Below are 22,676 nucleotides of genomic sequence, written 5' to 3'. Positions count from 1 at the left end.
TCTGATGTGCAATCAACCCTATTAGACCTTCCTTTTGATGGTGACAAGCTTTTCGGCGCCAAGGTGGATTCGGCCTTAGAAAGGTTCAAGGAGAGTAGGGCCACTGCCAAGTCGTTGGGTTTGCAAGCCACTTCTTCTACTACCTCCAGATTTTTTAGGAGGTTTCGAGGATTTGGTCGTGGTTCCTCCTCCTCCTTTCGAGGAAAATTCCAGCAACCCACCTCTGCTCTCTCCTATAGATCTTTCAGAGGGAGGGGTAGGGTCCGTACCAGGGGAGCAACTCAGCAGCACTCTGCCTCTTCCTCATCCTCTGGAGGGGTGCAGCATGGGAAGCAGCCTTAGGCTTCCGCCAATTCCTTCTCACTCCACTCCTGTAGGGGGGAGGTTACTGAATTTTCTCCACAAGTGGGAGGTCATAACAACAGACTCCTGGGTTACCAGCATTGTGAGAAAAGGCTATACCCTACCCTTTCGGGAGTTTCCGCCCCCAATCCCGCCCGCCCCGCCCATCTTATTGCTCAGAAGAACACCTCCTGTTGCTAGCTCAGGAGGTTCAACTCCTCCTTTTAAAGGGCGCGGTGGAGTTGGGTCCAGAGCAGGAAAGGGGTCAAGGTTGTTACTCGAGATACTTCCTGATTCCCAAGAAGGATGGTCGGTTGAGGCAAATCCTGGACCTGAGGATCTTGAATTGGTTTCTCAAACAGGAAAAGTTCAAGATGCTGACCCTAGCTCAGGTGCTTTTGGCGCTGAACAATGGAGATTGGATGGTGTCTGTCGACTTGCAGGATGCTTACTTTCCGATCAGGATACTCAAGTCGCACAGGAAGTATCTCCGGTTTGTGGTGGGGTCGCAGCACTATCAGTTTGCGGTCCTCCCGTTTGGTCTTACTTCAGCACCTCGAGTCTTCACAAAGGTGATGTCGGTGGTTGCAGCGGAGCTCAGAAGGAAGGGGGTAGCAGTATTTCCTTATCTGGACGACTGGTTGATCAAAGCCAAGTCTCCGGAGCTCGTGTTGCATCACCTACAGTCGACAACCCAGTTGTTGTTCGACCTGGGTTTTTCGGTGAACGGGCCCAAATCTCACCTAGAGCACTCTCAGCGCCTCCTGTTCATAGGGGCAGTACTGGATACAACATTGAATCGAGCCTTTCCTCCGCCTCAGCGGATTCAGGACATTCAGGCGTTGGTTCCAATGTTTCGAATTGGAGTGGTTATTCCGGTCCTCAAGGTCCTACGTCTGCTCGGTCTGTTTGCTTCTTGCATACTGTTGGTCACGCATGCTCGCTGGCACATGAGGGCTCTTCAGTGGTGCCTCCGAAGGCAGTGGTCTCAACACAAAGGAGATCTCGATGGTTCGGTAAGGATCTCCAGAGATGCTGCCATGGATTTGAAATGGTGGATTGCGGACGACAATCTTTCTCGAGGAAGGCCGTTCTCGCAAGCTCCACCTGTGGCCACAGTAATAACGGATGCTTTCACTCTAGGGTGGGGAGCTCATCTGGGGGACCTGGAGATCAAAGGTCTTTGGTCTCCAGTAGAACAGATGTTTCATATAAATCTGTTGGAGTTACGGGCTGTACGTCTGGCTCTCAAGGCCTTCCTCCCATCCCTTCGCGGTCAGTCGGTTCAGGTCCTGACGGACAATACTACTGCGATGTGGTATATAAACAAACAGGGAGGGGTAGGGTCGTACCTTCTCTGCAGAGAAGCTCTTCGGCTATGGTCCTGGGAAAAGGACCATCAGATTGGCTTGGTAGCAAATCATCTGGCCGGAGTTTTGAACGTACATGCGGACAGTCTCAGTCGCCATTTCTCGGCTGATCACGAGTGGCGTCTCCATCCGGATCAAGTCCGTCTAATCTTCCAGATGTGGGGGTTTCCTCGGATAGATCTGTTTGCCACTCGGGAGAACTTGCACTGCCCGTTATTCTGCAGCCTCCAGTATCCGGGACAAGGAGCATTGGGGGACGTGTTTCAGATGACCTGGTGCGACCAGTTGCTTTACGCGTTTCCTCCCATACCCTTAATTCCTCGAGTATTGAGGAAAATTCGCCAAGACCGGGCCCAAGTCATCTTAATAGCTCCGGATTGGCCGAGGAGGGTATGGTACACGGACCTTCTCCAACTCTCACTATGCCCTCCGCTCCGTCTCCCTCTCAGGGCAGACCTCCTCTCGCAGTCGCAGGGGCAGGTTTTACACCCCCACCTCCAGAGCCTGCACCTTCATGCCTGGAGATTGAACGGGGCAACCTGAGTTCCCTCCTACTCCTTTCATTATGCCTCAGTGGGATTTAAACTTGGTTCTAACTTTTCTTATGGGGTCCCCTTTTGAGCCTATGCATTCTTGCCCCATGAGATTATTGATCCTAAAGACGTTTTTTCTGGTTGCAATTACTTCTGCAAGGAGAGTGAGTGAGTTGCAAGCTCTATCTGTAAAACCCCCTTATACATCTTTTTATGGGGATAAGGTGGTGTTGAGGACCAAGGCTGCTTTCCTACCGAAGGTTGTTTCACCCTTTCATATGGCCCAGACGATAACTCTTTCCACGTTTTATCCTCTGCCTCATCCTTCAAAGGAAGAAGAGAGACTTCACCGCTTAGATCCAAGGAGGGCGTTAAGCTTTTATATGGATAGAAGGAAGGATTTCAGGCTGGAGGATCAGCTCTTCATCGGGTACGTGGGAAAGAGGAGAGGAAAGGCAGTCCACAAGAGAACACTCTCCAGGTGGGTTGTTCTTTGCATTAAAATGTGTTACTCTTTAGCAAAGAAAGAACCCCCTGATGGCATAAGAGCTCATTCCACCAGAGCTAAGTCGGCCTCTTCGGCCTTGGCTAGGGGTGTTCCTGTGGTTGACATCTGCAAGGCCGCAACTTGGTCGTCCCTTCATACTTTTGCGAAGCATTACTGCTTGGACTCTGAGGTCAGAAGGGATGGCCATTTTGCACGGTCGGTGCTGCAGGATTTCTTGGTGTGACCATTCAGGCACCCACCACCGAGTGCGGGACTGCTTTGGGACTCTATTCATTAGGTGAGGAATCCACAGGTAGTTGTATCCATCAGAAGAACGAGTTACTTACCTTCGGTAACGACTTTTCTGGTGGATACATTAGCTACCTGTGGATTCCTCACGGTCCCACCCGCCTCCCCGTTGCCTGTCTGGTCTAACCAAGTAATTCTTGAGTGTGCTCCTCTTGGTTTTGAGGACTTGTATATATTCTGTATATATGTTCATATGTATATATATTGCTCATATATTTATTTAGTTGTTTCAAAAAAAAAAAAAGAAGAATTAAGTTCTTAGAATGATGTATTTATTTGGAATATCATTAATTATTGTTATTTGTTCTTTTATCTCAATGGCCTATTATTCTCAGGCACGTAAAAAATGTTGGTACTGACGTCGGCACGTCGGCGAGGACCTCTTATTGCCTGTATGACGTCAGACGGCGTCGCGTGGGCAATTGTGACGTCCTCGTCGACGTGCAGAAGCTAGGAAGAAGATTTCCATCAAATGCTGGCGCAATGGGAGTATTCATTAGGTGAGGAATCCACAGGTAGCTAATGTATCCACCAGAAAAGTCGTTACCGAAGGTAAGTAACTCGTTTGTTTCTCTCTTCATCAAATGTCCTTTATGTGGAAGGGGAAAGAAACGCAACTGATTACCATCAGGTCTGTGTGATGTGCCACGTAGTCTGTCACTCAAAGGAATGTAAGTTTTTCTTCAAAATGTCCATGAGTGTGCTCAGTGATGGAGAGGGAACTAGAAAGGGAATGTCAGAGAGAATTAGCTGAGAGGGAAACTGGAAGACATCAGAATGGTGAATAACAGGGCCTCCAGGGAAGTGTTTGCTTCCACTGAGTTGCAGTCCATGGCTCGCAATGACTCTTGCAGAGAGATATCCAAGGAGAGTGTTGTATTTTAGTGATGCCTTTAGGCACGTTATTTTAGCAACTGGGACTGCCTCTTGTGCCCTTTAGCCCAGTTACATTTTATTCTGCTTCCTTTTTATTATTTCAGAAGTGGCCACATTCAGGGTTCTGTTTTTTTTCTTCATCTAGTTGTTCTTTCGCCTAGGAAAGCATTACGTTTCTTAGCAAGATTTTCTTCTTACTTTGTGCTTTCCTCAAGGCTGCAGCGAGATAGGGATGCCGACAAAGTGATACACTGCGTCTCTAACATTCACAGAACCACACACATCCTTACGTGAGGCATTTTCCCAGAACACCAGTTGTTTTATTATAAAAACACTTCTCTGTCCCATGCATATTAGAGGGAGATTCTAGCCATATGGCCATGACTGCATGGTGATTGACTTTGCTACAGCTGCTTGCTGAGACTACCGATTCCCTGGCCTACCTGGGGAAGGTGTGTCTATAAACCTCAGGCTTCCTTGCTCAGGTATGGGGGATGATGTCTTCCCAGGGGGGAATCCTGAAGGGTGTATTAGGGCTTATCATGCTGTGCTCTAACATAGCGTAGGTAGGAAACACATATATTATGCATAGTTGACAGTATGGTGGGACTTTTCCTGTGTTTCACTTTTCTTGTCACCATTTTGCTTCTACTAGATTTTATTGCAAATTATTGCAATTTTATCTAAGACGCAGCTGATTCAATAAACCTTATTGAACCATTTCCTGCCTCTGTTTGTCTTTGCATGTGTGAGACTAATGTAACTAAGAGAAAAGGATGAGATCTGATACACCACGATTTCCCTGAGAAGTCATTAGGTGATGTGCCCGGTTGCCAAAATTCATCCCTGCCCTTGGGCAGAGATGAGGCGCTGCTAGTTGGCCCGAAACAGATTAGGCCTACAGTTGTCAAATGGTGTGGGGTTGTACTCAGTCCCCCACAATCCAAGTGATGCTGCCGCCCAACTCTAACAGCCTCATTAGGATAAAGAGAGCCTACGCAACAAGAGGAACTCCAGAAAAACACAAAAAAGAAGGAATCCTCATTTGGCCATTCCTGACATTGCACAACCCATTCAATGTTGAAGGTCTCAATGTCATCAAAAGGTATGGTCCTGATCGGTTGGTCACTGTAGGAGGGATTAGGTCGATATTGACGTAGAAGCTGCACTGGCATTTGCTATCAGGAAAATCAACATCAAAGCATTCAAAACATCTTGCAGTCGTATTACTCGCCATCAGGGTGTCAATCAGTGATGAGGCATTTGACATCAGAACATCATTCGATATCATGGAGGTGGATGTTGACGAATTTGACATTGACACAATCTTCAGTGGCGCAAACATCACTGAGAATATATAAGCATATGTCACCTACTCCAGCAGACATTCAAAGGATCTGAAAGCCATGTTCCTCGGGTGGATGGATGTCAGTGTCACCTATAAGAAAAAGGCCTTCCGCTTCTCCAACTCTTAGGGTGCAGATGCCTGTTGATGAATCTCCTCCTCCTCTCCAGCATCTGTGGGATCAGGAAGAAGATTACCTACCATGGAAGCACAGTCGTAGGAGAGCACTTTTGCCACCTCATGACAGATCCTTTAGATGGTTGGGACTGTTGCTGTTCTACACTTCCACATCTAGCACGGGTACGCCATCAAGGATTTCACTGGTGGATTTCACAGGTTTCAAAGGGGAAAAAGCATTTAATCATAATGAAGAAGGGGCCCAGGAAAGATTTCGGACATATTGTAGATATTCATCTCACCAACAAATGGATCAAGAGAGAAAGATTTTGCTTGCTAATGCTTCATTACATCTTCCTTTTGGGTGGGAAAGGAGGCTGAGGCCCTCATTATGATACTGGCGATAAAAACCGCCTGCCGCCTCGGCGACGGCCGCCAAAAGACCGTCACCGCGGCTAACAGCCGTCCGCCATAATATGACCACAGCTGGATTTCTGCCATCTTTCTGAAATCCGGCTGTGGCCATGCCGGCGGATGGCGGTAAGATGGGGCTGCTGCCACCAGCAGTGCCACGCCAGTAGACTGCCGCCAGCCGTATTATGAGAAATAATACGGCCTGGCAGTGTTCTGCTGGCGGACGCTGCTAGTGGTAGCAGCGCCCCGTCCCGTCTCCTGCCGGAGGACCCCCTGCACACAGATAAGAGGGTGCTCCGACAGGGGAGGTGGGTAGGAGGTGTTGTGTTGGGGGTGTGTGTATGTTTGTATGTGCGTGTATGCGGGTATGTGTTGCGTGTTGGATGCGAGTGTGCATGTATGAAGGTGTGAGCGTGTATGTTATGTTTTGTGAATGAGTGTGTGCGTGCATGTTTGAAAGTGTGTGCGGGTGTGTGTGAGTGGAAGTATGCATGCGTGGATGTTTGTGGTAATGTGTGTGTGTGAAGGGGGGCGTGAATGTAGAGGGGGTGGGGGGCATTGGAGAGGTGAGGGGGGAGACCCTATCGGTGACAGGGAAGGAATTCCCTGTCACTGATAGTGCCTACTGTCATGGTTTTCGTGGCGGTAAGGAAGCCACGAAAACCATGGCGGTAGGTGCGGTCACAATCCTGCGAGTGGAACAGTGACGGCCGCCAGGCTGGAGATAGATCTCTCCAACCCGGCGGCTGTCACCGCCATGGCGGTGGGAGTGGTACATTGAAGCCAACCCGCCAATGTAATAATATGATGGTACGTACCGCCAGCCTGTTGGCGGTACTTACCGCCATATTTTCACTGACCGCCGTGGTCATCATGACCCCCTGAATGTGTTCAGCAGACCTTCAAGATACGTATGTCCACCGTCCAATAGCAAAAAGCACAAGTAGTTTGTGAAGAGGAAGTCACATTATTGGTACGTGATTCTACCCTTTGTTCTAAAGTATGCACTGTGTACATTCTTCAAATGTATGGCCGTAGAAGCAATAGACCACCTTTATCAGAATATCTTTATATTGCCATGCTTAGTTGACTAGCTGATCAAATGAGCAAATACAACAAGTTAGAATAAAAAATATCAATACAATCTCCTAGTTACATTGTAAGTAAGTCAATTTTTAGAAAAAGTGCATGTTGCCATTCCAAACACTTAAATACATGGGAGTGACTCTGGGCTCAAAACAAGGAAATGTGTTTCATTTGGAAAAAGCATTGGCAAAGACTATAGGTCTAGTCTTTGGGGGTCTGTTGACTTTGGCAATGTTTTTTTAGCTAACCTGCATAGCATTCCCGATGCTGTGAGCGGGCTGAAGAATTGAAATAAAAAAAGCCTTTGATTCAGCCAGCCAAGTCATTTTGTAGGTCTGTGTGCACCACACAGCTGCTTTTTTTTTTTCTTTTTCTTTTTAGTAATCGATCTGATTTGGATTGTTTATTAAAAAGAAAAAAGTGTGTAAAAGTTTTTTTTTGTTTTTAAACTGGAGGCAGAAGGAGTGGGAGCCATGGATGCAACATAGGCGGTGATGTGGAGCGGAAGTACCACAGAGGGCGTGAGTTGGGCAAGTAACACAGGGATGAGAGAGGCAGAAGCAACACTGAGAGCATGGGTCAGAGATGAAAGCAAAAGGGAGCGCGTGAGTGGGAGCGGAAGCAACAAGGATGGTGCAGGTGGGAGAAAAGCAAACTAGTGTGCAAGAGAAACATCGAACTGATGGGGAGAACCATACATGTGAGAGAAAGGAGCACTGAAAACTGTAGAGGTGGCAAAGAAGTAGATGGGACAGACAGCTGGAAAGCACTTGAACGTTCAAGGAGTGCTTAAAAGGAAAAAAAAGTGCTTGGAAAACTAGCAGTGGAAAGACACGAGTAGTATGTCCATTGGGGGAGGAGGGGAAACAAACGCAAGAAGAACAAGCATTTGCAATGCAACGGGTCTCGCGTTTGCTCATGTTAGAGCTGATAGCGTTGTAAACTCCTAACCCGACTTTTCACCTATCAGCAAAAGTGCATTTATGTACCTACCCGAAAAAGTGAAATTAACTGTGTAAAGCGCTCGACTTCTGCCAAGCGAAATCACGCTAGTAAAATAGAGAAAAAGTAGTCCACGAGCCGGACAGAAAACAGCGTGCCTCGCATGTTTTCTGTACTGGGTCGATGCGCTCGAGGAGGGCTAGCCACCGGAAAAGGCATGACGTATGCATGCCTTCGACTAAGGAAAGCAAGCAGATTTTAATAGGCAAGCCCACGAACCAATGAAAAACACTGCTGTGACATCGACAGGGCTCCGAACCCTTTTCTAAACCCTAAAGCGTCTCGCAGCGATACGCATGCACGAGCGCATGCAACGCAGGCTCGACCCTAAAAAGGAAGGCTAACACAAGCTGATGGATAATAAGCAAGCAAATGAGAGTGACAATAAAGCCAACAATTGGTAAGGAGTGTGTGGGCTGTAAGCAATACATCAGTAGGTAGCATGTGTGTTGTCTTGTAGGCGACACCTAAAAAAGGTGCCCAAGTGGTTTCAAATTTTGCAGGCTGTCATGTATTGTGGTTGGCAGCTTTTTCCTTTGTGTAGATTGACCATAGCTTAGTTCACCAAATACTTGTGAGGGAGGACTTTCGAAGTTTCCAAAATTGCGCGACTGATAGTGTGGTTGTCAGCATGTGTATCAAGAATCTCCCAATAGAAGTTTGATGTGGGGTGTTGTTCTACTTCTCCTCTGCTGATCAATAAAATCAGTAGTGGGTCTGGCAATAATGGTTATTGCAGAATGTGTGCCGTTTTGGGGCTTGTCTTTTTCCAAAATGTTTGTATTCTGGGACAAGTTCACAATATGTAGTACATTGTACCTCTCCCCTTCAATTCTTCCAGCACGTCTGAGGAGCCAAACATGGCATTTTGCCTAGTTTGAGTAAGGTACATCTTGTGAGTTGTATGAGTTAAATTTCTCTGCTCATGGTGACTTGGGAGGCCCTTTCCGATATTATATCTTATTCCTCTTAAAGGACTTCTTTTCCTATTTTAGCTTCCCAATTTGGCATGTATCCATGTCTGGTGGGAGCCAACAAGCTATTCAGTCTAATAATTATCACAATGTAGGAGCTAAATTAACTTGAAGTTATCAATTGGATCTAGATGACATTCTTGGACGTGGGCCTTTTCAGTGAGTATTTCACCATTGCTGTAGGGGTCTTTCAGCAGGGTAGGGAACTCGGATTCCATTACCTAAATTCTGGATCTGTCACTCCACAAGCAAAGTTTGGTTCAAAACACAGCTGGTGTCATAGGGAAGGAAATAATGTGATATTCTTTTATGGGTAATCTTGTTCCACTAATGTAGAAGAACTAGACTAGAAAAAACTGTATTTTTATTTGATTAGTGTTGATTTTAGAAGTGCACGATCCTTTACCGGGCCACGAGAAGGCTGATAATTTGTTTTGGTTTGTACGTATTGTTGGAGTCGGTAATATTAGAGGAACTGTCTGGGCTAAGTAAAGAAGCTGTGACATAAAGTTAATCTTGATGCACTCCAGACAGGATATCTCTACTTCCCCATCACTATAGGTGGCTAAACAGTGTGTTGATGGTTTGTGGTATGTTTTAAAAGTGAAGTTGTTCATGGATTGAGGGAAGACAAACCCAGAGATATTTTATTGGTTCCTTGGAACATTCAAGACCTATCTCTTCTGTGGTTATTTTGTAATATTCTTGGTGGGTCTGTGACGTTCAAGGCTACAGATTTATTAAACAGATTCTCCCTTTCTTAACTGCCTGTTGCCTACACCACATCCCGTGTTGAGTCTCTTATCAACTCTCCTCCCCCCCCCATCCTCCCAGGCTCCTTCCTCACTGGAAGTTCTGGATTATATATCCTTACATTCTATAAGCTGATCAATTTTTAACCACGTTATTGTTATCTTTTCCCATTTCATCTTTCAGGCATTGTTCACTCTGATCCTGTGATGCCTGTGGACAGAACCCTTATTCCATCCCCACCAGCTCGCCCCAAGAACCCAGTTTTCGATGATGAGGAGAAATCCAAGGTGGGAGACTGTACTATGATATCTTGATCTGCATCATGTAATTTACGAATCCTGTGATGGTTTTTGCAAAACTGCATATTTGGTGTGGTTACTTTGCACATATCTAATCTCAGTTGTGGTAGTAGATTGTTAGTGTGAGGTTAACAGTTTTCACTCATATCACCAGTAGATTGCGACTTTTGAGTTGCAGCCAGGCAGGGTGCCAAAAAAGAATCTGCATGCTTTAGCTGGTTTTAAACCAAACTACAATATGCAAACACCTCCCAGTGTACAACAAAGATAGGCCTTGGATCCTTTTCACCCTTGATATGAGCTGGAAAAAGTATATCTGATTTGTTTTTCTCAATATCCCCAATATCATAATTAACCGCTAGCAGCAAGTATGTGGTGCTTGAGATGTAAATTCAAATTAAAAAAATATGTAATATAGAGTTTTTCAAAGCACTCCAGCTGCACAATATTCTTCCTTATAGTTCAAATGTCATTCTTTGCCAGAGCTTGGTTGCTAATGTATTACAACGTCTGCCTTAATCCACAGCTTGCAAGGCCAATGCCTCACATACATATTTTTTTAGCCTTACAACAAATTGTGCCTTATATGATATTGAAGTTTTTTTTTTTAAACCTAATCATTTAGGTGAAAGATTACAATTACTTAACTAGCACAGCAGCACAACAAAGAACAAGTTGTAACATCACAACAGTATTTTAGCTCTCCAGCACACATTTACATATCATAAATAGCCTGAGCCTTTCCCCAACACCATGTGTCATTATAAACCATGGCTTGGGTTAATATTACCGGTTTCCCTGTGGTAAGTCTTTGTAACACACCTTTCATTAAACCTTTTCCTTTGTGCAATTTAGGTTGCACCAGAGTGTTTGTTCCTTGCTGTTCAATCTGCTTAGTTAGTCTGACAGATATGTCTGTAGAGGCCCCCTGTATCCCTGAGTCTGGCTGCATGTAGCTGTAAGGATGCTCACTGTAAAATAGTTGGTATTGAATCTGTTGATCTATGGCTGAAGAAGGTCCTTTGCCCCATTTGAGAACCGTCTGTCCTCTAGGTAGAAGCATCACTAAGACAGTTTAGGCTTTTTTTGCAAGGAATGTCCATGACATATCCTAGAAATGCAATCTTGGTTAATGTTTGTATTGGAGTACTTAGCATTTTAGTCAATTCCTTAAATATCATCATCATTTATTACGTCTGTGTGGTTAGAAATGTCTGTTATAATTGGAGAAAATCTACTGCCTCAGTTCTGCATCTGTCGCATCTCGAGTCGTCTCTTAATACTGTGTGATTTAAACACTGTATAGTATACTGTATGAATACATTTATGGTGGCATAAGTGGTGTTCCCCATCCCCCAAGAAAGTCCCGTAGGATTGGTAACTGAGCCATTTCCACCTTCACTGTCAAAACCGTTGAGAGTTCAGCAGTCACCACCTTCCGGATAACTCTGTGTATGGGCAGGACCACACCATGTGGAAAAAATCTGCATTGGGTCGTAAGCAGCGTGGGCAGTCTGAGTGGGCCTGAAGACCCGCCTTCTGTATTCTGTCAGGGGTAAGGTATGAGGTGTGTAAACAGTATGTCTGAACTAAAAGGAGATGAGAGGATATGGTTAGGGCCCTCTGGGCCATCAGGGCATCTCTCCAGTCTTCCTTCTCCATCTGCCCCAGCCAGCCCTCCCACTGCTCTCTAAGGCTCGTAAGAGGTTCCATTGTGTTGATGAGCAGAGTAACTGTATATTTGGGTCACCCCGCCCCTGACCTGGCCACCCATGAGAGCCTTTGCTTCCACCGGGCTAAACTTGGGGAGGACTGTTCCACTCTGAATGTGGACCCCCAAGGTGTGCCGAAGTTGCAGATATTTTGGAATTGTGTATTTGCAAGAGAGTACTGTTGCTGCAGCTCTTGAAATGATAGCATATAGGAGCCGCTCCACACGTCCCCCAGAAGTGTAACGCCAATGTTGTCCCATTTGTGAAACCCCTCTAGAGCGGAGACCTCCCGGAGCTATGCTCCCTGCCACAGGGATGGGTTTGCTGGATAAGTTATACCCACCAGCCCGTTTCATGCTGAGCCGCTCTCCATCCCACAAACACCATCCCTGTCACTTTGGGAATCTTCCTGTGAAGGGGAGCCCCATACAACAGATCAAGGAGTTTAGAGAATCCCAGGGTCGGGAGTTCAAGCTGGTACGCTGGGTCTAACTACCCCCTCCCAACCAGTCTTTAATCACCAATAGTTGCGGGGCAAGAAAATAAAGATATAAATTAGACATCTCGATTCCACCCTCGTAGATTTTGCATTGACAGGTGCAAAATGCTATCCGGGGAGGGGAGTTATGCTACAGGAACTACCTTGCCATCGAGTCCATCTCGCTGAACCAATGTTTGGAAAACTGATGTGAAAAGTTCTGAAGGAGGTATAAAAGGCAGGGCAGTATCATCATCTTATACAGGACTATTCTTCCCAGAACATTAATGAGCAGGGTTTGCCACCTATTAAGGTCTTCCTTAATCTTCCGGGTGAGTGGCGTGTTGTTGAGGGACCATGTTAGCTCAGGCATCAGGGCAACGGTAATACCCAGATATCGGAAACTATTGCAACAAATTGGGAAATTGTCTTGCCAGTCATAGCAGTCCCTTGTGGGATGCAACAGGACTAGCACAGATTTGCCTGGGTTAAGAGTCAATCCTTAGGCCTCCGAGAATAATTTCATGATTTGTATGTAATAATTTTATGATTTGTCTGGCCAGGATGGCCAAGGAAAGGAGCGCAGGAGGCTGACCTCGGGAGTCTGGTGGAAGCTCAGATGTTGTTTGATATAGGCTGGTCCTTTGTTGTGAAGGGCGTTGTAGGCGTTAGTCAGAATCTTGAATCAGAATCTCTTGTGGGCGGGGAGCCAGTGGAGTTTCTTCAGGTGAGGGGTGATGTGGGCCCTTTTGGGGAGGTCATGGACGAGTCTGGCCACTGGGTTTTGGATGGTCTCTAGCCTCTTGAGGAAGTGTGTGTTGATTCCTGCGTAGAGCGCAATGCCCTAGTCTAAGCGGCTGGTGACGAGTGCTTGAGTGACTGTGCATCTGGTGAAGATTGGGATCCATTTGAAAATCTTACTGAACTTGTGCAGGGTGAGGAAGCAGGCGGAGGAGACTGCATGGATCTCGTTCCTCAGGGTGAGTTTGTGGTCCAGGATGATGCTGAGGTTCCGGACGTCCGTGGGGACCAGTGCAGCAGGCCACTAGAAGTCCACAGGGAGGTGGTGTTCCTGAAGATCAGTACTTCGTTGTTGACCGTATTGAGCTTGAGGTCGTTGTTTTGCATCCAGTTGGTGGCGCTGGTCACACACAGGTGAAAGTTGGTCCTCGTGGTGGATGAAGCTTCGGCTAACGAGAGGATCAGCTGAGTGTTGTCTGCTTAAGAGGTAATGTTCAGTCCATAGTTTTTAACAATGTTGGCCTGGGGGCATCATGTAGATGGTGAACAGGGTAGGGCTGAGTGAAGAGCCTTGAGGGATGCCTCAGAGTATGTTCTTGGGCTCAGAGGTGAATGGTGGAAGGCAAATTCTCTGTCTGAGGAAAGATGCAGTCCATTTGAGCGCATCTTCTTGGATTCCAATCTGCTAAAGTCTCTTGATCAGGGTGTAGTGGGACACAATGTCTAAAGTCGCTAAGAGGTCGAGGAGGATAAGGGCAGCCACTTCTCCCCAGTCTTGGAGGGCTCTGATGTCATCAGTGGCTACGATCAGGGCAGTTTTGGTGCTGTGGTTCGTGCGGAATCCATGTTGGGATGCGTCCAGAAGATTGTGGTTCTCGAGATATTCTGTGAGTTGGCAGTTTATAGCCTTTTCCAGGACTTTGGTAGGAAAGGGGAGCAGGGAGATGGGCTGGTAATTTTTGAGCTTGTTGGGGTCGGCAGAAGGCTTCTTGAGGAAGGGTTTGACTTTGGTGTATTTCCACTCTTCTGGCAAGGTGGCCGTGGTGATGGAAGTGTTGCAGATAGCTATGAGCTTGTTACTGATGTTCGTGCTGCAGAGGTTGAACATGTGTTTAGGGCAGGGGTGCTCCCGAGGGGATGGAGTGCATGATGTTGGTGGTGTTCTGCATGGTGAGCTGGTCCCTGCTGATGATTAGTGGTCGTTGTAGCAGCTGTGGGATCAAGTAGGCTGAGGTGGGTTGGAGGGTCAAAGTTTCTGTAGATTGTAGAGATCTTGTCGTGGAAGAAGTCAGCCAGGGTGTCGCAGAGTTCTTCGGAGGGGCGGATGGTGTTTTCAGATGCTGAAGGGTTGGAGAACTCATCACAATGCTGAAGAGTTATTTGCTGTGGCTGGAGATGGCTTCGATGCGGTTGGCTAGGGTGTTCTTTCTGGTCTGTTTCAGGAGTTAGTGCTTGAGCGATGTCTTGAAGGTGATCTGGTCAGTGGGCTCCTTGCCTGTGTGCCAATTCCTTTTGCGTTGCTTGCTTTTGTGTTTTATAGTTCTCAGTTCTGGGGTGTACCAGCTGCCATGTTTGGTGGATCTTTTGAGTTTGGTGAGTTTGATGGGGGTGACAGCGCAGTTCGAGATCCAGGCAGAGAAGTTCTTGATGGCCTGATCAAGGTTGGTGGAGGTTTTGGGGTGGGTGGTGTTGAGGGAGTCAATTTGTTGACTCCGATACTTTTTATCAACTGCGGTGTGAGGTGCTGAGCGGTCTGTTGGTGGCACAGGGACTGCTTACGAGGTCGGTCCAGTTGAGCTCGGTGGAATGGCTGTACTTGACTCTATTGCTGGCAGTGAAGATAGAGTTCAGCATATGTCCTGCGGTGTGTGTGGGGTCAGTGACTAGCTGGGTGAGGCTGATGTTATTCATGCTTTTGGGGAGGTTGACTGAGTTGGTGGTGTTGTGGTTGTCGAATTGAAAGTCAAGGTCTCCGAGGAAAATGTAGTGTTCAGTGTCAATGACTAGGGAAGTGATGAATTCGAGGATGGTGTTGCAGAATCTGAGGCGTGGTCCTGGGGGTCTGTAGGCAAGAATGCCTCTGATGGTAGGCTTGTTATCCGTTATGAGTTGGAAGTTGAGGTGTTCATTGATGGGGGTAACATCATCTGTGGAGGTGGTGCGGTGAATGGATTCTTTGTGGATGATGGCGATTTGAGAAAGGTGACAAAGTGGGGCACTTGTCCGTGTTCAAAATAGGACCCATAACATACAAGCATGATTAACAAAAATATTTGGTAAATAACACTCATGTTCTACTGAATTACTAACGTTCAGCAGCTCATATATCGAACTCCTCCTTTGAGAACACAAAGATCACAAGGAAAATGAAAAAACTCTGGCTGGAGAGGGTGGTGGCTGTAGGAAGCTGGCTCTGTATATACTATACCAAAATGAGGTATAGTGTACACAGATTCCAGGGGTTACCCAGAGGCTTAACAGAGGCTAAAGTAGATAATACTAATGCTCTCTTTTGGTCGAGCAGTTTGGCTTATCAGAGGGTAGTGCAAAGCACTTGTACACACACAGTAAAGAAATGAGGCACACACTCAATGACTAACTCCAGGCCAATTGTTTTATATAGCAAAAATATATTTTGTTACTTTATTACTAGAACCAGAAGGTCTTTGTTGCAGGTAAGTACAGTTGGAAATAGGTATCAAGCATATGTATCAAATGTTCGTTGTTTAGTTTTTGGAGGTAAAGCAGTATACCAGTAACCCTTTTCAATTTCAAAAGTTGAGTGCAATTTCTCATAGGAGTAAATAGGGTCTGGGGGGGAGGGGGAAGTGTTAGCACGGTAAACAAGTAAGTTCACAACTGACGATTCCAGTCTTAGGAAGTCCACAGGTGAAAGTTTAGGCTGACCTCAGTGGTGCACCAGCCGCAACACTGGGCCGCTGGGGGTAGAGGTCAAAGTTGGTGTTGGGTTTTCAATGGAATCCTATGAGGACTGGGAGTGCTGGTAGAAAGGAGATTGCAGGTAAGTACCTGCCGTTCCAGGACACACGCCTGTGGGGTATAAGTCAGCACCGGGGGGGTAGGGGCACAGGTTCACAGCAAGCACACACCCTCAGTGCACAGTGGCAGCTGGGTGCAGAGGGCAAACAGAGAGCTGGGTGCCAAATTCTTTTCAATAGGGAGACACCGGGGGTCACAAAAGATGCTGCAGGCTGGGTCCAAGGGGATGGCTTAAGAAAACCAAAGGCTGGACAAGTAGGAGAGGTGCCCGCTGGACATTACTGGACCATTAGTCGGATTCCCCAAGGCCAGGGGCTGCGGGTGCAGGTGTCTCCATGGGCGTCTGGTATCTTCATCGGATCCAGTCGCGATCAGGGGGTCCTCTGGATGCAGGCTGGTGGCATTGTTGTGTTGCCCAGGAGGGGTCAACCCAGGGTGAACTCGAGGTCAGAATCGCCTGGGGACCTTCTCTGGACTGGTGGGCCACCTGGACTCGGGCCATGGGCAATCGTGGGTACTGGCGGTTATATAGGACAACTAAGGAGACTCATATCCAGTACATCATGTAACAGTAACATCCATTTGGCGCTTTCAGTGCCTCTGTGGAGTTCAGCAAGTAACAGAGAAACAACTGTAGTAAAACATTACCAGGAGGCTGTGCAAGTGATTACATCCAGTAATTCATGTAAGGACTAAGTAGTGTCAGGGCATTTAACATAATGGGGGAGCAAGTGCTGTGCAACAAGCTGCCCTCTACTAATGCCTATGTAGCTGCAAAGGAACGAGAAGTGCACCGCTCAGCTGGTGTACTTCGGTGGGAGAGCAATCCTGTGCAAGAGCAAGAGAACGAACCAAGTGGAATGTTGTATGAGGTCGTAGTAACGCTAAGTCAATATGATTCCAACAGTGGATAGCTTCAGATATATAGTAAGCAGTATCCTGCTTAAGGTGTTCCTTGATCACTGCTTGGAAGTTTAGTTCTGTGGCATCCCAATGCATAGCAAGAGGTTGCTTTTGGAGACCTTTGGCCTGCTCGGCTCTCAGGACAGTGTCCTCTGCGTTGGCCCAAACGACCAGTGATTGCTGCCTGCCGCAGCCGTAGGCCAGAGAGGGGCCTTCCAGTGGCATGTTACCACATGGTTAGTCAAGGGTAGTGCTAGGTTGACAAACTAAGCTATTGTTTTTTTTTCTCTTGGATATGACCCCAAAGCACATACCTCCAAACTAGGTACAATGTTTTTCTCTGTTGTGTGTGTGAGTTGTGCAATCAGTACTGACCAGTAGTGGGATAAAAAGGGCCACAACATGCGACCTAGATCAGCATCAGAAAGGCTGCATCAGGGACAGCAAGTACTCGCTCCAGGGAAAAAAGTGCTAGTCTTTGCATTATATAAATATGCCCATTGGCTCCTTTCCATTTATTACAACTCTCCCATCACGTCATGTAAGGAAAGAAGTTACTCTTCTATTCAGTTTTTATGACTACGGAAGAGTATGCCATGATAGAAAAGGAAACTTAACTTCTCTGTAACACCTGCTTACCATCATCGATATCTTCATTAAATTAAATTTATAACTATACCAGAATGAGCCTCAGGAAGGGAAGCCGAGTTGTAGATTTTAAATCCTACATCTTTCATTAGACATCAGGAGGAACTAGAGAACCAAGTGTCATTGTGCTGCTGACTGGTGTTTTTAAGGCCCTCCTTCACAGTAAAGTAACAGTACAATTTTGATGTTGTTTACATCCATTTTTAATTTTCTAATGATTTTTTTAATGTTTATGGAATACATTTATATTAGCAAATAAAAAATATAGAAATGTTGTTTTTACTTTCAAATAATGTTTTCTCTCCATTATAAAATTGTTGAGGGATCGCCAATGTGGGCGGATATAGTCAGTGGTTGTGAATTTAGTGAAGATAGCTATTACAAAGATCTTCTGTCTAAAAGTTTTACAGCCTTTCCAATTCTGCAGACATGTTGCAAAAGCTCTACAGATCAGAAAATATTTTATAGTTTTGATCTCTTTATTGATTTAGCAGCGAACAGCTCACCAACCTCCACTGGGTGGTGAGGAATAGACTGCTGTCATCTTATTTATAGACTAATGGACAAGGGTAGCAAATAAAAAGGAAACTTAAAAAAATCTTGAAACTTCCTAACCTCCCATCTGCCAATACAAAATGCTTAGTGTATTTGTACAGGGAGTGCAGAATTATTAGGCAAATGAGTATTTTGACCACATCATCCTCTTTATGCATGTTGTCTTACTCCAAGCTGTATAGGCTCGAAAGCCTACTACCAATTAAGCATATTAGGTGATGTGCATCTCTGTAATGAGAAGGGGTGTGGTCTAATGACATCAACACCCTATATCAGGTGTGCATAATTATTAGGCAACTTCCTTTCCTTTGGCAAAATGGGTCAAAAGAAGGACTTGACAGGCTCAGAAAAGTCAAAAATAGTGAGATATCTTGCAGAGGGATGCAGCACTCTTAAAATTGCAAAGCTTCTGAAGCGTGATCATCGAACAATCAAGCGTTTCATTCAAAATAGTCAACAGGGTCGCAAGAAGCGTGTGGAAAAACCAAGGCGCAAAATAACTGCCCATGAACTGAGAAAAGTCAAGCGTGCAGCTGCCACGATGCCACTTGCCACCAGTTTGGCCATATTTCAGAGCTGCAACATCACTGGAGTGCCCAAAAGCACAAGGTGTGCAATACTCAGAGACATGGCCAAGGTAAGAAAGGCTGAAAGACGACCACCACTGAACAAGACACACAAGCTGAAACGTCAAGACTGGGCCAAGAAATATCTCAAGACTGATTTTTCTAAGGTTTTATGGACTGATGAAATGAGAGTGAGTCTTGATGGGCCAGATGGATGGGCCCGTGGCTGGATTGGTAAAGGGCAGAGAGCTCCAGTCCGACTCAGACGCCAGCAAGGTGGAGGTGTAGTACTGGTTTGGGCTGGTATCATCAAAGATGAGCTTGTGGGGCCTTTTCGGGTTGAGGATGGAGTCAAGCTCAACTCCCAGTCCTACTGCCAGTTCCTGGAAGACACCTTCTTCAAGCAGTGGTACAGGAAGAAGTCTGCATCCTTCAAGAAAAACATGATTTTCATGCAGGACAATGCTCCATCACACGCGTCCAAGTACTCCACAGCGTGGCTGGCAAGAAAGGGTATAAAAGAAGGAAATCTAATGACATGGCCTCCTTGTTCACCTGATCTGAACCCCATTGAGAACCTGTGGTCCATCATCAAATGTGAGATTTACAAGGAGGGAAAACCGTACACCTCTCTGAACAGTGTCTGGGAGGCTGTGGTTGCTGCTGCACGCAATGTTGATGGTGAACAGATCAAAACACTGACAGAATCCATGGATGGCAGGCTTTTGAGTGTCCTTGCAAAGAAAGGTGGCTATATTGGTCACTGATTTGTTTTTGTTTTGTTTTTGAATGTCAGAAATGTATATTTGTGAATGTTGAGATGTTATATTGGTTTCACTGGTAATAATAAATAATTGAAATGGGTATATATATTTTTTTGTTAAGTTGCCTAATAATTATGCACAGTAATAGTCACCTGCACACACAGATATCCCCCTAACATAGCTAAAACTAAAAACAAACTAAAAACTACTTCCAAAAATATTCAGCTTTGATATTAATGAGTTTTTTGGGTTCATTGAGAACATGGTTGTTGTTCAATAATAAAATGAATCCTCAAAAATACAACTTGCCTAATAATTCTGCACTCCCTGTATAATTCACCCCATCTCCATTAATTCAATTCCAGTATTTCTGTGGTCTTCTTATTATGAGTTCTTTGCATTATTTTGTGAGCATTTATGAGATTTCATTTGAAATAAATGTAGAGAAAGCAAGTATTTAGGACGCAATAGCTCTCTGAATTTTTGGGAGCGGTTTATTAAAAAGCATGCCCAGACTTCATCAAGGATCTTGTCAGTTTGTTTTGTGGACTTTTTTCTTTCAACTGGAGTGTCTGACACAACAGGGGAGAAGTTGGCGTTTTTCACTACTGGTGTAATTGGAGATATGAGGGAGGTCAGCCTTCTTCCTCTTGCCGGTTTGTCCCACACTGCTAGCATACTTTCCACATGGTGATACTTGCTAGTATTTATTCTATAAAGCTCCATTGTTTTGCAGACATTTTCTGGTTCCTTTCAGAAATAACACTAAGCTGCGATGCTTGAAATATTTTCTGTATATCCCTGGTATCCTTACCTGTGTGCCAGTGAAGCAAGTGATAACTTATCATTGTTTTTTCCCCTTATCATATACAATTATCAATTGCCTTTTGAAACGTTCTAATGGAGGGTGTAGATGTCAGTAGGGGTATAGTTTGAAATAAATAAAGCATTTTAGGCATAGTTGTAATCCTAATTGCAGCTATTCTGCCCAGCCATGTTAGTCCTCCCTTATGCCTTTTTACAGAGATTGGTTTGTATCACCTGTAGTTGGTGTTTACAGTTTTAGTGTGATTTGGTGTAATATAGCTCCTTAAATATTTTAACGGATTAGTCGTCCAGGAAAATCCGTCTGATACCTGTAAACTCTCACCCGAGGGTGTGGTATAAAGATATTCAGTATTGGTGGTTTGGATATATACATTTTATATCCAGTCATTACCAGCTTATCCTTTGATTGCATCTGAAAAGAACTGGTAGTGAACCGTGTCAACATTACTAGTACATCATCTGTTTCATTGATAATTTCAGTAACTTATTGCCAATGTGTTCGTCCATAATTGTGTAAACAGTAGAGCTGTTTATGATGTGTGCAGTAAGTCTGTGAAAATAGTTGATCTTCGGATTTTCAGGTCCGTGTGGAATCTTCTGTTTCTGAAGGATACTTCTACCTTCAGATTCCTCACCTATTGAATATACCAATGCACCAGACAGGAGCTGGAAACCTTTCCATAGCTCTCATGTACTGGTAGGGGGTGCTGGCTCCATTTCATTGTCAAAATGACCAAAGTGATGTGACAGGAGCCATGTAGCACACATCCTGGTGATGAAACCATGGTACGTTACTTGAGCCATATGGTGTCCACCCTGGCATTCTGACATCAGTTACCTTTTTTTCCACATCCTTCGCTGCACATTGGTAACTTCTTTCCTTCGCTTTTCGCGTTCCTCAGAGATTTTTTCTACAAATTATCATTCACATTCCTTTGCAGTGATAAGGATGTCTCACCAGAGGAAGTCAAGGTTTAGCAGTGTCTGTACTGTAATTGGAAGATGTCCATTTCAGGCCCACTTGAGGTATTCCTGTGGCACTTTGACTTGAGGTTCTGCGACTAACGAGGTCATAGGGGTTGTTCCAGAATGAATGATATGCAGTGTTCAACTTACGAGTTACTGTGTCTGAAGCACAGTAAAAGCTTCAGCCATGGTAGGGGAGATGGATACAATTACAAAATGGTTGAGATTTTATACAATGCCATAACTGAATGGGATGTAGCAGATCTATCAATAGTCCTGCTTGGAAATTGGGAACCTAAACTAGCATATGTGACATCCACATGCGAGGTATACGAACAGAATGTTGCCTAATAGGTGCAATATGTTGACATGGATCATAAAGCGGATTGTCACAATGATTAAAAGGTACCTGTCTTATGTTTATGCAATGCACAGGCATGTACACATCACATGTCTACCAGAAGCCCACATGACAGCAATAGAACTAACCAAACTAAACAAAAGAGGGCGGGGACAAATCCACACAACCTATTCAGGGTACACACAGGATCACTGATTTGGGTTTCCCATCAAGTTTCATTTAAAGTAAAGCATTGCCATATAGACAGTGAAGGCAAATATGCAATTATGAGAAACACTGGTTGGCAAACCATTAATGTTTGCTTGTTTATATGCCCCTAAAACCTTATGCAAACATAGTTCACACCCAATGCTCCCACATGGCGTTTGTATACTGAGGTCTTCCTAGATGCACCCATCAGAACAATTTTTGGTGAAAACATCAATAATTATTTTAGGAAGAATGGAGCTCCAGCATCAGGGGTATGGAATTAGTGTGAGGTCTTTAAAATAGCAATGAGGTGTGTATGCATTAAAACCAATTACATTATTAAGCACACTCTAACATGAGAATGACCTGAGACAGGACAGGAAATCCGGGACCTGGAAAGCAAAACATCAGAGGACCAGTCTGCAGCTCAGCAGCTGGTGGACTAGGTTGGCACACACAAAGCTAGCTGATCCGTTTTTAGGTTTCGCCTGCACAGTGCTTGCGAAATCTCTTATAAAGAAAACAAGCATTGGCAATGCCATTAGATCTTGCATTTGCGAGTGTTAGAGCTATCCGGGTTGTAAGTGACAATGGTGGTCATTCCGACCTAGGCGGGCGGCGGTTGCCGCCCGCCCGTCGGAAGCCGCCTGAATACCGCCCCGAGGTCAATAGACCGCGAGGGGTATTCTGACTTTCCCGCTGGGCCGGCGGGCGTTCTGATTCAGATCGCCCGCCGGCCCAGCGGGAATGCGCCTTCCACAAGGAAGCCGGCTCGGAATCGAGCCGGCGGAGTGGAAGGCGTGCGACGGGTGCAGCAGCACCCGTCGCGCTTTTCAGTGTCTGCATCGCAGACACTGAAAAGCCTAGTTGGGCCCTGTTAGGGGGCCCCTGCAGTGCCCATGCCGTGGGCATGGGCACTGCAGGGGCCCCCAGGGGCCCCAAGACGCCCGTTCCCGCCGGCCAGGTTCTGGCGGTAAGAACCGCCAGAGCCAGGCCGGCGGGAAGGGGGTCGGAATCCCCATGGCGGCGCAGCATGCTGCGCCGCCATGGAGGATTCC

At 45.7% G+C, this 22,676-nt stretch overlaps 1 protein-coding gene across 3 annotated transcripts in view; it reads left to right on the top strand.

Moving 5' to 3' along the window:
- The window catches only part of GGA3 (golgi associated, gamma adaptin ear containing, ARF binding protein 3), a 525,496-nt gene that overhangs the window by 172,051 nt on the left and 330,769 nt on the right, over positions 1-22,676 (top strand). For all 3 annotated transcript variants that reach the window (XM_069200128.1, XM_069200129.1, XM_069200130.1), the window contains one exon: positions 9,792-9,895. In XM_069200128.1, coding sequence (XP_069056229.1) covers positions 9,792-9,895 — 104 coding nt within the window. The remainder of the gene's footprint in view (positions 1-9,791; positions 9,896-22,676) is intronic.

The sequence above is a fragment of the Pleurodeles waltl genome, chromosome 7, assembly GCF_031143425.1.
Source record: "Pleurodeles waltl isolate 20211129_DDA chromosome 7, aPleWal1.hap1.20221129, whole genome shotgun sequence".
NCBI lineage: Eukaryota > Metazoa > Chordata > Amphibia > Caudata > Salamandridae > Pleurodeles > Pleurodeles waltl.
This window is presented reverse-complemented; position numbering and strand designations above follow the sequence as displayed.